Raw genomic sequence first — 14,980 nt, 5'->3', positions numbered from 1 at the left:
CCCACTCTCCGCTCCACGGACACTCGGTCAGGCAGCAGCGGCCGCCCGGAGCATACACATACACATAGCAGCAGCAGCGGTCGTCCAGACCAGACCCGACTCTCCGCCGACACTCAGGCAGCAGCAGCCGCCCGGAGCACACTCGTCCCCCGATCCTCCGCTCCACGGACACTCAGGCAGCAGCAGCGGCCGCCCGGAGCACACCCGACCCTCCGCTCCACAGGCACTGAAGCAGCGGCAGCCGCCTCCCAGACCGGACCAGACTCTCGACTCCACGGCCAGTGTGTGCAGTCAGCGGCCGCCCGGCTAGTTTTCGTCGCTCCTCTAGCACAAACCCCCGCCCACGATGACTACGGTGCCCGTCAAGCCGGCGGCCAAGTCGGCGGCCAGCCCGCCCGACATCCCCGACATCCTGGTCAACCCCAAGAGCACGAAGCGCTACACCCGCGGGCGCTTCCTGGGCAAGGGCGGCTTCGCCAGGTGCTACGAGATCACGGACATGGAGAGCGGCGAGGTGTTCGCCGGCAAGATCGTGTCCAAGACGCTACTGCTGAAGCCGCACCAGCGGGAGAAGATGTCGATGGAGATCTCCATCCACAAGAGCATCTGCCACAGCCACGTGGTGGGTTTCCACGGCTTCTTCGAGGACAACGACTTCGTCTACGTGGTGCTGGAGCTGTGCCGGCGCAGGGTGAGTGCCGGGGGGGGGGGGGGGGGGGGGGGCGCGCGAGAGGACGAGGCCTGGCCGCCTTCCCAGGGCTAGACTGGAGGGGGGCGCCGGGGTTGGTGTATCCTCTCCGCTCGTATGTGTGTGTGTGTGTACATACAATACAATATATCTTTATTGTCATTGTACTCAGGGGTACAACGAGTTTGGGAATGCGCCTCCCATACGATGCAATAAATCAATTAGCCGATCAGTATTAATTTAAACAACCCAATGAAACAAATTAGAACAGTTTTAAAGCAGAATAAAGTGCGAGTAAATCTGTGCCGGATCACTGTGCGTGTGACCATCCGGCTCAGCAGGACCGGTTCATAGTTATTGACATTGGGTGTGTGTGTGTGTGTACTAAATGCTGGAGTAACTCATCGGTTCAGGCAGTATATATGTGTGCATATATATATTTTTATACACTGAACTTTTATTTCCTCGTATTACATTAGTTACAGTTTGCCTTATGTGCTGCTGTGAATGAGCGTTTCGTTGTTATATCTGGGACATTTGACAATTAAAACTACCCGGGCCGCTCTCCACCCCCACCCCCCCACATTGGGATTGCTCTCCCCCGCCGGGCCTGGGCCTGGGCCCGGGCCTGGTTCTTCCTCTAACTCTTCCCCCACCCACACACGGCCGCGTCCGCGTCTCCCTTTAAACGGAGCAGTTGATATTTAAACGTGGCGGCTCGCAGCGGGTTGGTTGCCCCAAGAGCGGCGCTCCTCCTCCGGCGGGCGGGCGGGCGGGGCCAAGGCCGGCCGGCCGCTGATGAGGGCCCGGGGGGGGGGGGATGCGGCTCTCCTTCACCAGTGCCTCCCCTTCCCCCCCCTTCCCGGGTTACCGTGACCCGGCACAGCCCCTCTGCTCCACACATTACTATAACAGCATTGTCCGTCTGCCTCTGCTTTAAAAAAAAAATCTGCCTCTTGTTAATGTAAAGCACAAAGAAGCGTTGCAGAAACTTAACAGGTCAGCCATCAATCCGACTGAAGGAATTCCAGTCTGAAGAAGTGTTCCGACTGGAAACGTAACCTATTCCTTTTCTCCAGAGACGCTGCCTGACCCGTTGTTACTCCAGCACCTTGTGCCTATCTTCAATTTGAAGGAAGATCCCGATCCGAAATATCGCATCTCCTTTCCCTCCCCACAAGTTGGCTGACCCGATGAGTTGCTCCAACACCGTTTCATTCATGATTCCAGCATTAGCTATTTATCGTGTCTCTCATATTAATGTGGTTCCTTCCGTGTCCTCAGTCTCTGTTGGAGTTGCACAAGAGGCGAAAGGCTGTGACTGAACCCGAAGCCAGATATTACCTGAGGCAAACTATCCTGGGCACCCAGTATTTGCACAACAACCATGTTATCCATCGCGATCTCAAGCTGGGCAACCTCTTTCTCAACGACGACATGGAAGTGAAGATAGGTGAGGCATCAACTCGCCCCTTTGCCTGTGCTAATAAACACTGTCCATTGTGATAAACTAACCCCGATCTCTTCTCCACTGCAAACCGGCAGTTAATGTTTTAAACTACACATCTGTACTTGTGGAATTATTTAAATGTACATGTTTTCCCCAGACGCGACTTCTCGGGTTAAATGGCATAGCTGCAGTTCACTTCAAGTCCTGCGGTTTAACCAGTGTCGCTAACGGTTATGCGCTGAGGATCTGTTTAACACTTGGAAGGGTTCCCTGGGTCGACCTGCATCATAAATTAATTATAGAAATTGGGTTGTACATGGACTTGGGGTATAGTGTTTGGTTTTGGTCACTCTTTTGTCGGAAATATGTCATTGAGCTGGAAAGAGTGCAAAAGAGAATTACAAGGATGTTGCCTGGACACGTGCTAGAATAAGTTGGGGCAGGCTATGACTTTATTTCGGCGGAGTGTTTGGAATGGAGGGCGATCTGGTGTAGGTGTATAAAATCATGAGGAGGTATAAATGAGGTTATTAGTGTGATCTTTTTCCAGAGTAGGAGAATGAAGAACCAGAGGGCATAGATTTAAGGTGAGGAATAATATTTAATAGGAACTTGAGGGGCAACTTTCACCCAGTGTGAAAGTTTCACGCAGTTTCCAGAGGTATTTCGAGGCAGGTACAATAATAATTAAGAAATTTGGACAGCACGTTTAGTTGTTTAGGGACACAGCGTGGACACAAACTCTTTGGCCCACCAAGTCATTGTTGACCAAGGATCATCTGTTCACACTAGTCCTATCCTACACACGAGGGACAAATTACAGAAGCCAATTAACCTAACCTACCAACCTGCACGTCTTTGTAGTTAGAGCTAACTGAGGAAACCCACACAGTCATGGCGAATATACAGACGGCACCTGTTGTCAGGATAGAACTCTGGTCTCTGATGCTGTAATGCAGCAGCTCTACTGCTGTGCCAACTGGCACAGGGACAGGAATGTTTAGATGGGGCATTTTGATCATCCTTGATGAGTTGTGTTGGAGGCCTGTTTCCATGCTATATAGCTCTAACTCCACGCGTTGCCTTTTAAATGAATAAAATCGAACATTTAAAGGCCATTTGGACAGCTGTCAATCAGAAATGTTTAGAAGAATGAGTCAAACCTTGGCAGTGGGACTAGCTTAGATGGGTATCTTGGGCAGCATAGGCAAGTTGGCCTGAGGCCTGTTTTCATGCTGTATGACACTTTATGGCATGCTAAGAGCAGCAGTTGAGTAGTAAACCATGTATAATTGAAAGGAATGGGAGCAAAAAGTATGGGGGTGCATAGGTCAATATGCTAGGATCAATGTTTTGAAACAAAGTTAATTTGCCTCTTGCATTGCCGGCTGCAATTTGCTGAATCCAATAACCTGTGCAGGCTCATGTCATGATAAGGCACTCCTGGCTTCCTGTGATTTGGGCCAGTGTCATACTATTGATGGGTAGGGTTATGCATTGGTACTTGACCACCGGTTGGTCATTGAGCTTTGACATGGCACCATTCTACGAAATACAAAATAATAGGCTGCTTCTAAAGCATACTCTAGCACCAGTCTATTTTTTGTTTATCTTTCATGCGTTTGTCTCTGGAACTGGTGCTAATGCATATAGTCGTCTGTATCTCGCTGTGAACTAGCCAAGTGCGGGTACTGTGTGGGTGCAGAAAACACCTTTGACGATTGTACTCATCTTCCAGTTGCTCAGATTCACCGTCTGAGCCTACCCATACAGACTGGACGAGACTATAATACAGAGTTACCAGTGACGTCTACTTGTATTTGTCATGTTGGCTCTGTGCATCATATTACTGGGCACAATCACTGACCTCTGGATTATTTGAAGGTGACTTTGGCCTGGCTACTACAGTGCAATATGAAGGAGAGCGCAAAAAGACACTATGTGGAACTCCCAACTACATTGCCCCAGAGGTGATTGGCAAGAAAGGGCACAGTTTTGAAGTTGATGTCTGGTCTTTGGGCTGCATTATGTGAGTATTGTACCACTGAATCCTTTTCTCATGGCTATTTGGCAGTATTTCCCCTCCTAGTTAAGCAGGCTTTTAATTGCAGCCTACTTGTTGCAGGTATACACTACTTGTGGGGAAACCTCCATTTGAAACTTCTTGCCTTAAGGAGACGTACATGCGGATAAAGAGAAATGAATACAATATTCCTAAGGTGAGCACTTGACACCAAGCTCCTAACCTGGGCTGTGTGTTTTTGGGAACCTCTGGGTAAGGGGCTAACTGTTTTTGATATTTGATGGGGGGGGGGGGTGACCACAACTAGATCTGTTTTGGACAATCTTCACAAAGATCAGTTTTGCACAAATTATTGACCTTTTCTTATGGCCTTCATTGACTGTTAAAAACTAAATCTGAAAAGCCCATCTTGGGAAAGTCGAGAGTGCCTTTTTATAACAAGCCCTGATAGTTGTTGCAATGTATTCACTTGTAAATTAGTAATCAATAAATCCAGTAGGGAATTTGGATATATTTTGTCATGTAGCATAAATAGAATGTATAAAGATCAAATACTCGATTAACTCTTAAGACATTTGTAAACCCAGTATCTACAATGCCTTGTGACTATAATTAGAATGAATAACTTGCTTCCATGGAATACCTGAAGCAAGAACAGGTTGCTTCAGGTATTCCAAATAGTAGTTTAAAGTAGCTGCTTTGAAAAGGAATAGGAAGGATTAATTTGGAGTAGGATGAGGAATGTGTGGAGCATAAACAAAGATGAACCAGTGCTCACTTCCTTTTGTTGTAAATTTAGTAACAAGCCTTCATGTTTTAATCCTTTTCCAGCACATCAACCCTGTGGCTGCTAATCTCATTCAGAAGATGCTGCGATCAGATCCAAGCACACGACCCAATGTCCACGAACTGCTGAATGATGAGTTCTTTACATCTGGCTACTTGCCTGTCCGATTGCCCACTACTTGCTTGACCATGGCTCCCAGGTTCTCTCTGGCTCCTGGTGGAATTGATTCCAATATGCGCAGGCCTCTTGCTGAACTCAACAAAGGTATCAGTTAGATCACTAGCTATGTGGTGCTCTGGCACTAGTAAACTAAGACGTGCGTGGACCAACCTCTAATAGTCATTTAACTGCCATGGAGTACCATGCTATTTAATAAGTACAATCCTGTAGCATTCCCCCACCTGGTGACAATGCTGCAGGACTATAAGAAATCTGATGTGGTGTATTGGCATCACATTGGCTTCAACTTAATTTATCTACACAATACATCTCTGTTCTGCTCCATTTTTAATGAAAGGAGAGGGAGGTGATGGTGAAGGAGTAAACATGAGTGACACTGAAAGGAACAATCGCAGTGTTTCAGAAGGATGAGTGTTTCCTATGTTACACCTTTGACCTGCAGAAAGTGGGTGAAGAGATTGTTGTTAGGGGCGAGAGTGAATTATTTATCCAGTGTAACATGATGCCACTCTTGACATTGGACCATGTAGGGATAGAATCCAATTCTGCTTTTGAAACTGGTGAGCCACCTTCATGTACACTCAACACCTATGGTTAACTGTCCCCTAACCCCTGCTTGCAAAAGGGTGAACCAACCACTTATTTTGCCAATCATATTATCGACTCCAGCTGAAGAGGACGAGGATATTGTAAATTTATTCCCTCCAAATGTTTAAGAAACATTTAGACAGGTACATGGATAGGATGGGTTTAGAGGGTTAAGGGCCAACTCGGGCAGGTGGGACTAGTGTAAATAGGAGGTTGGTCGGTGTTTCCACGCTGTATGACAGTGACTATTGGGGAATTGTTCTCTTTTCCAAACCTACTGAATCACACTGCCCTGCTCTCCTCAACACTGACTGATATGATGTAATTACAGAGTCCATTTTGTATAATTGATCTCTTAATTCAATAGATGTTCCGGGCGGAGACAAACCAGGCAAATCTGAAGATGACGAGGGAGTAGTCGGGTAAATATAATCTCTGTTGATGCTGATCACATGTCGGGTGGAAACCTTTGATACTGTCTGAAGACGTAGATTGAATCAGTTTGTTTTCTTCTTGGTGAAGCCAAGCACTTCTTGTAGCCTGTGCAGTGGATTTTTCAGATTTATTTAATCTGCTGGATGATTGCACCAACACAAGCCTAGGGATTGACCTTGGGAGGTGCTTTGTACTGTACTAAATAGTACATTGAATTAGTTGAAATCTTAATTGCCCTAAGTGCTGCATTTTTAGAAATCAGTTAATCGATTCCATTGCTTTGGGTTGGGAAGGGAATGCTTAAAATGATCAGGCAGTTTTAAAACTGAGCTGACTTGGAGGTGAAATGTCAAAGACTATTAGTAATAGCTGCTGTTGTGTCCTAAATCTTCAAAAATGGTCCGAGTTAACAATTGTTGTACATGTGTGGTGACCTCATTCCCTTTTTGGACTGTTTCTCGTGCACAAGGTCGAGAGTATAGGTGACAATTTGCTACTTTTGATTTTCTATTTTCCGCAGGGAAGTGGGCGAATGCAATGATTTCTACCTCGCGGATCTTTTGCAACAGTTAAACAGCTTAGTGGCTGCAAGACCAGCTGATAAAACTGTGATCAGACAAGGTATGCAAGTTGTTTCAGCAGCAATTTCTGGTGGGTTGATTAGGGTGGCCCTTTCCTAAATGCTGGGAACTCATTTATCACTGGTGGGATGGGGTTGGATGTGACATTTCTTGACCAGGTTGTTTGAAATATTACCAGATTAATAAATATTGTAGCTATTAAATGCCCACATCTGTTCAGTTTAACCGAGCACACTTCACCTCATTTCTATTTTTGTGCGGTAAGTAAAAGATAGTAAGGAAGTGAGCTAAACATATAATGTCTAAATTTAATTAATAGTATCATAATCCTGAAGTGTTCAAATACAATGTTTAATATTTTTTGCCTCTCCCTTGGCAGAGGAGGCTGAAGATCCAGCGTGTATACCAATCTTTTGGGTCAGCAAATGGGTGGATTATTCTGATAAATACGGTTTGGGTAAGTTCCAATCAGCACTTTGAATAACCTTTGGCTTGCATGGGACATCATGGGGATATCAGATTAACTTGGCTGCTGTATCTTGAACTTAATGCATGTGGATCCTGGTTAAATCTGGATTGACCTTAGGTTTAACTAATGTTATCTTGGAACTGGAGAATCGACTAACTTCCTAACTTCCAATAACCTGAGTTTGTGGGTTCATGAATTTAAATCTGGTGGATGAACAAAACCGGTTTTAAAATGTAGAACATTAGGTCAGTATCGCAAGAACAGGTCCTCAGCCCACGATATCTGAGCTGATCATAGAAACATAGAAAATAGGTGCAGGAGGAGGCCATTTGGCCCTTCGAGCCAGCACCGCCATTTGTTGCGATCATGGCTGATCATCCACAATCAGTAACCTGTGCCTGCCTTCTCCCCATATCCCTTGATTCCACTAGCCCCTGGAGCCCTATCTAACTCTATCTAAGAGTTAAAATCATAACCATTTCTGTTGGCCTAGATGCCTCCAGTGTCTGCAACCCACGCTCTGACAGCATGGTCCAGACACCTATCACAGTTTATATAAAAAATGCTTGCCCCGTGCATCTCTAAATTTCCCCCACCAATCGCAGCATGGAAACAAGTTGGCCTAATGAGTCCATGCTGACTATCCACTGTCTATTTGCACGACACCAACATGAATCTAATCCAACTTTAATCTCAACATATTGTTATCAATTCCCCCTCCCAGATTCTACCATTTGCCTAAATACAGAGCGATTTACAGCAGTCATTTCACCTTTCAACCTGCATATCTTTGGTATATTGGGGAAACTGGTGCAAATGGTCACAGGAAGAACATGCAAACTGCACACAGACAGCACCTGAGGTCAGGATTGAACACTAGTCTCCGGTACTGAGGCAGCAGACCTACAAAATGTGTATGAAGGAACTGCAGATGCTGGTTTAAACCAAAGATGGACACAAAATGCTGGAGTAACTCAGCAGGACAGGCAGCATTTCTGGAACGAAGGTCTGAAGAAGGATCTCAACCTGAAACGTCAACCATTCCTTCTCTCCAGAGATGTTGCCTGTCCTGCTGTGCCACTACACAGCCCAAGAAATATTTGGTATTTCCCCACTGGGAAGAAGACAATCTACCCTATCTGTCTCTCAAACTGTTAGGAACTTCCTGGGTATCTTATCGGCCTTCACTCCAGAGAAAACCATCCTAGTTTGTCCAACCTCTCCTTATAACTAATGCCCTCCAATCCATTCAACATCCTGGTGAACCTATTATGTATCCTCCCTGAAGCTCCTACATCCTATAATCCAATAACCAGAACTGCACACAGTACACAATGTGGCCTAACCAGTTTTATATAGCTGCAACATAACTTAGCCAACTATACTCTATGTGATTGCATCCAAGCATGCTGTATTCCTTTACCACACTATAGACTTGCACTAAGATTTCTCTGCACACAAATGCTGCCAAGGGTCCTGCCACTTGCTGTGTATTTTCTCTTGCATTTGACCTCTTGAACAATACCTCATCAGTATGGATGAAACCATCTGCCTTTTCTCTGCCCATATTAACAACTGATCTATATCCTGCTGTATCCTTTGACAACTTACGCAATCAACAACTCAACCAATTGTTGTATTGTCGTTTGCTAACTTGTAGTTATCACGATATCCAATATCTCAAGAGGTTCCACACTTGTATCAGATTTGCTGTTGGAGAAGCATTCCTCCACTATGTTATTCTCTGGCTGAGCCCACTTTGAAGTTGAATCAACTGGAGAAATGAAAAGTAGGACTCTTAATGCACCAGGTTAAGGTCAGTTTAAATTTACCACGTTTAGGACAATTTAGTCACCCTTTTGCTCCTTGATTTGCTATATCAATTATTACTATATTTGATTCGAACCAATGGTGAACTTCTGGCAGTATTAAGTTTATTGCACTTGTATAAAATCTGTCACAAATGTCATGGTATGGTTTTGCACTCTAGGTTACCAATTATGTGACAACAGTGTTGGTGTCCTCTTCAATGATTCTACTCGTTTAATAATGTACAATGATGGGGAGAGTCTACAATACATTGATCGCAACATGGCTGAGTCTTATCTGAACTTTCGATCTTATCCTCCCAGCCTAAGCAAAAAAGTAAGTACCACAGGACTTTTCTAAATTTGTAGTGTTTAGCTTGGGGTTCCCTGATTTGATCATACATTAAAGGAACTACTAAAAATTGCTCCCTTCCCACCATGCTCGGTTTTGCGTGATCCTATTGGAGGGTAATTAAATTGACAGTGACGTGGGTCTTTGGTAGTGCATTGCAGTAGCTTGAGTGAGGTTTTGAACCACACTCCTGTCTGACACATGGAGATAAATGCTCTGTTCAGTGGATTCAGCATCTGGACATTTTTGGTCAAGACAATCTTCTGAATCAATACATGATTATAGGGCACCATTTTGTTCTACATTTAGTCCATAGAAGAGTACTGGACCAACCTCCATGGGCCTTGTGTTTGCAAGGAACACCGTGTGCAAACCTGGAGATAATAAGAGGATTGTTTTTTTTAAGTTGTAATTGTTGCTTCACTTGGTTTCTCATTTTCTGATGCCTGAGATAAAAGGCTAAAGTAATGGGGTGATCACCTGTCTCAATTGAATCAACATCTTGCCAATCAGAATGTGGTCCTGATCCACTTCTGGACTAAGATGATGGCCCCTTATTATCACCGACTAGTATAAGAGCATTGACAGTTGGGCACATGGCCTGTAGACCCCTCCACTAATTAGACATGGGACTGCAGATGCTGGAATCTGGAGCAACAAACTCTTAACCTGTTGGAGGAATACAACAAAACAAGCAGCAGCACGGTTCTCCACTGTCACAAGATAATTGTATTGGACGACAGACAATTGTGGATAATTTGGACAAACAAAATTAGTCGGAGTAATAATCCCTGTTGAAATTGTCTGGATATTTCAAGAAAAGGATCGATCCAAAGGATATGATTGACTACAGATGGCTGAGCTTATTTCCTACAACAATTGAGATGGCATTGCTTAACACCCCCTATCCTTAAGGAAGTATTCTTGGAGGGGACAAGTTGATCTAATCCTTTTTCTTAATGGATAGTAATTGGGAGTGAAAAGTGGACTTCCATTAACTGGAAGTCATTAATTGGTTTCTGTCTCTGCACAAACAGGCAACTCTTCTGAAATACTTCAGCAGCTATATGAGTGAGCACTTGCTGAAGGCGGGAGCTAACATAACCCCCAGGGAAGGTGATGAGTTGGCAAGGCTACCATTCCTGAGGATTTGGTTTAGGACACGCAGTGCGATCGTCTTGCATCTTAGCAATGGGACTGTTCAGATCAACTTCTTCCAGGTAAGTAGTATTTTTAACTGCCAAGTTACTTTGGAGTGTTTAACTACCTGTCCCATCCCTCTCCCACCCATGTCGCACCAGCTTCTCGAATTCACCCAACAAATGGCTAACAATGGCCAGTTTCCTTAATCATGGTCACTATTTCATTAATTGTTCTATATCTCTCTACATCGTCTATATCTCATTTCTCTTTCCCATGACTTTCAGTCTGAAGAAGGGTCTTGACCCAAAACGACACCTGCTCCTTCTCTCCAGAGATGCTGCATGGCCTGCTGTTACTCCAGCTTTTTGTCTATCTTTGGTTTAAACCAGCATCTGCAGTTCCTTCCTCCACATAATTACCTTGTACATCACCATGTTCCCATCCAAAAAACAGTCTCATGAGTACCAAAACCCATGCCAATCTTGGAGAGATATTTGGAATGTCCACACCATTAGACTTGACAAACAAATCAATATGCTCTGGCCCTAGATTCTCTACAATACCAGGGAGGAGGTAGGACTAATTTTAAATTTTATTTCCTCTTTCAGGACCATGCTAAGATCATCCTATGTCCACTGATGAATGCAGTGACATATATTGATGAAAAGCGGGAGTTCCACACATTCAAGATGAGCATGATTGAGGAGCATGGTTGCAGCAAGGAACTGACAAGTCGCATACGTTATGCACGCACAATGGTGGAAAAGTTGCTTACAACAAAAACTGGGGGAACGAAAGTCAAATCCACAGCGTGATCACGATTTCTGAACTTTACCCGTTCTAGATTAGAGAGAAATTTTGTAAATACACTTTTGTGAGGCTTTTGTATTAAAAACACTTGTGAATTGTCGGAGCAAGCAGTATGCTTTAGAGTTGAAGGGGAAAAGCATGATTTCTCTCATTATGTGTAGTGACTTGAGGCAGATGAGATCATGTAAATTATAAGCTGTATCATACTTGCTGCTTTCACTCCTTTTTGTGTGCAGGTGTTCTCCAGCTGTTTGTGGTCAAATGTTGAAGCACTTTGTACTCCCAGGTGCCACTCCTCCTGGGCAGCTGTTTACATCTTTGTACTTTGTCTTATCTCCCTCCCCAACCTCTTGACCTAAGATGAAATCCTGGTTTGCTGAGCATATTAGCCAGGAAGTTGATGCTGTGCCTCATTTCAATTTGGTTAACATTAAAATAGGCATGTCACAATTATGAATGTCTTTCTCTTGAACTCTGCCTACTATTGTGGAAACTCGTGCAACTGGACAAATATTGCAAAGCTTTCTGAACAGACATTGACATGTCTGTTTTGTAGGAGAACATTATATCTAATGCAATTTTTAATGTAATATTTTCAGGAATAAAGATCTGTTCTTCAGTACATGCTCTGTCTAAACTGACTTTAATGTTAATCTGTAGTTCTTATAGAAATGTGGGTGTAATGTGAATCATTTGAGTGGTGTCGTTTACACTACTGATCCCAATGAAGTATTGTATTAAGAGGAGCTAGTGGATCAATGCTGAGAAGTTGCTTACTTTGGTGGAGAACAATGAATGGACATGGTCTCATTCAAGGTTTATTAAAATTTAATGTTAGCTCCACCCTTTGCTGATCTGAAGATGTGGTATTGCACAATTTCCTGGTCTATTGTTCAGTGCTTGTTTTACACTGCTTCTTTACAAACATTAAAAATACATTAAATTTCAAAGAGCAACAAATATAGAGTTCCGATGCTTGATTAAGCCATTCTTTTCTCCATGCCAGATGGCAGGTAAATTGTATTATTTAAATACTCTATCTTTATTCTGACCCATTCAGCTAAATAAGTTGAAGGATAATGTTAATGGAGTCCTAAGTAGTGTGACAGTTCTAGTGGACAGATTTTTGGAAAATGTATATGCGATTACTAAGTAATGCTACATTGATTTTTAATCCACTTCCACAATCATTTGGAGACTGGTAGAGTAAATAGTTAAGATGTCTTTTAAATTACCATTTTAATTCTGGCAAATAAATCAACTGGATTGAAGATGGTGCTTCCTCAGTTTAACACTGGGTCAAACAAAGCATGCAGCAATTTGTAGGACTGCAGGGACACACTGCTGTTATTCTTATTTCCACTGTAAATGATCATGCCATCGATTACTTCATTTTGTCTTGGAACAAATTATTGCTCATTTGGAAGATTTCTACTCTGAGCCTTGAATACGAGTGATCAAGGATAAGCAATCTGATATGTCAATGAAATGTCTACACTAATTGAAGTTGGACAATAAGTAACTAAGGATGGTTCAGTTACAATTACAATAAAATAAAAAAACAAGCCAAAACCTCATTCCAATGAACAAATTTATTCAGATTAGAAGCCTAAAGTCTTGCCTAAAATACTGCACAGCAGAAATGTTTATTTATAAACCTCAATCTCTTTAACTGCTTAAAAAATCTTTCACAGCAACCCATTTTTCCATCCACTCCCAACCCTTTGGCAGTTTGATTTTCCAGCTAATATTTAAAAAATAAAATTACACCATTTACACCATAAACCCATTGCATAATACCTATTCCAAGAGTAATTTAAACAAGTTTTGGTCTCCAATATCTCATTGCCACAGAAAGCTCAGTCCAAATTATGCAACAATCATTTCATATCTACAACATGATTGAGTGATGAGCAATGCATGTAGCTTTCAAAAACCCAGGTCTGTAGTTTTAAAAAAACCCAAAATGTTTGGTTCTGTTGATCTGATTGATGGAATCTGTGAACAACAGAGATCATCGAAGGACATAAATGGTGAGCACTTCCTTCAGCTCCAACAATGGCCTTATTTTTTTTGCTTCTGCTCATTATCCATTGACTCCTTTTACAAAATAATTTAGTGCAATTAACAGTTTAACGAGAGGAGGACATGATAGCATTGCATAAGGACATCAGTGACAAGTAATGCACCCTGTGCGAAATGATTGATTTAGATATAATAAAATTCCATTTTTTAAGGAGGTTGTATTTAACTGAAAATAATCTCTAAAAAAAACCTCTCCAGTCACTTAAGGTCATTGTGCACAAATACTATACTGTAAACGTTGGTAGCCAGTGTTACAACTATCACCTGTGGCATCAGTGGTGTCTATATGGCATAAACTTGTATGCGGCAGAGTGCTTTCCTTTTTTTTCCTACCTGTTCAGTTTATGATTCCAGATCACGTTGGCTCTTCTGCATTGGAGAGAAACTGTTCTCCCCAGCTTTGGTCACAGCTATGAGCTGGAGTAGTGTTATGTAACAATTCTCTTCCTTGTGTCTCGAGTCCACCTCCTTGACTACCTTATGAACACATTCATAATTTTTATCTTGCCCAATCATGCCAATAAAGTGTTTCCAGTGTAGAGTTAAGATGATTCATTTATGCACAGGCTTATGACAGCCGAGGTCATCGAACAGGTTTCTTTGTTCTCTGAAAATGTCATCTTACTCTATTCTACATGAAGCATTTTAGCTTGAAGAGCACTTCCGTCAGTTCCATAGGTTCCACAAGCATGCTTGTGCCGCCTATCTCTCTGGCTTGGCACTGTTCAGGTGTCCAGATTCCCGGTGATAATACAGGTGAAAGGGCCTCTCGTGACTGCATGCTTGCATTGCTTGGTATGTATGCAGCAGTAGCTTTGGGAATCTAGATGTGAAGTATTGCACAAACTGGTCCGGTATCTCTCCCAGTGTCTCCTGTACTTCCAGTGGCAGTTCATGGCAGTGATGTTTCTGTGGAGTCATTTTATATCAGATTTACAAAATTAATCTTACATTATTTTCTGTGAGTCATTATTACACCATGAAGTGGAATACTTTTAAAGCACTCACTGATATTAAGGTAGAAATATCAAATATGCACTGCCACATAGAGATCAAAGATCCTTGCACTATCTCAACCTAGCTGGCTCCAAATGCTATGATCTCAGTTTTTGAGGCGTTATTTTGCAGTGCAGATGTCCCCATTACAGGTTTTAAACACTAAGTATTATTGCACTGCTCTCAGAATTCTCTTACATCTCATCACATTTCTACCCATCTCCTAAAATATGAAATTAGTTTTTATCAGTAACGTTTGGTCACCTTCCCCAACACTTACTCCTATCTAAATCCTTTAGTTTAGAGATATAGCGTGGAAACTGGCTCTTCAGCCCACTGAGACCGTGCCGACCAGAGTCTGATCCCTGCACACTTACATTACCCTCTGCACACTAGAGACAATTTACACCAAGCCAATTAACCTACAATCTTTGGAGTGTAGGAGGAAACCAGAGATCACGGAGAAAACCCAAGCAGGTCAAGGGGAGAATGTACAAACTACAGATAAGCACCCGTAGTCAGGATCAAACCCGAATCTTTGGCGTAAGGCAGCAACTCTACCACTGCGCCACCATGCCGCCCTTG

The 14,980-nt window shown here is 43.1% G+C and overlaps 2 protein-coding genes across 3 annotated transcripts in view; one reads left to right on the top strand and one right to left on the bottom strand.

Moving 5' to 3' along the window:
- plk1 (polo-like kinase 1 (Drosophila)) lies at positions 1–12,175 on the top strand. The gene is made up of 11 exons (XM_078418489.1): positions 1–691; positions 1,973–2,141; positions 4,023–4,167; positions 4,264–4,357; positions 4,993–5,212; positions 6,084–6,138; positions 6,672–6,772; positions 7,112–7,189; positions 9,192–9,346; positions 10,399–10,581; positions 11,113–12,175. Exons 1-11 carry the CDS (start codon positions 347–349, stop codon positions 11,317–11,319), a joined length of 1,752 nt encoding a protein of 583 aa, XP_078274615.1. The 5' UTR covers positions 1–346; the 3' UTR covers positions 11,320–12,175.
- A 741-nt stretch (positions 12,176–12,916) lies between these two features.
- The window catches only part of ern2 (endoplasmic reticulum to nucleus signaling 2), a 65,419-nt gene continuing 63,355 nt past the window's right edge, over positions 12,917–14,980 (bottom strand). For both annotated transcript variants that reach the window (XM_078417795.1, XM_078417796.1), the window contains exon 22: positions 12,917–14,308. In XM_078417795.1, the coding sequence (XP_078273921.1) occupies positions 14,102–14,308 (207 nt within the window). In that variant the 3' untranslated portion in view covers positions 12,917–14,101. The remainder of the gene's footprint in view (positions 14,309–14,980) is intronic.

The sequence above is a fragment of the Rhinoraja longicauda genome, chromosome 21, assembly GCF_053455715.1.
Source record: "Rhinoraja longicauda isolate Sanriku21f chromosome 21, sRhiLon1.1, whole genome shotgun sequence".
NCBI classification, from domain to species: domain Eukaryota; kingdom Metazoa; phylum Chordata; class Chondrichthyes; order Rajiformes; family Arhynchobatidae; genus Rhinoraja; species Rhinoraja longicauda.
Note: the sequence above shows the minus strand (reverse complement) of the source record. Positions and strands in the feature narration are given on the sequence as shown.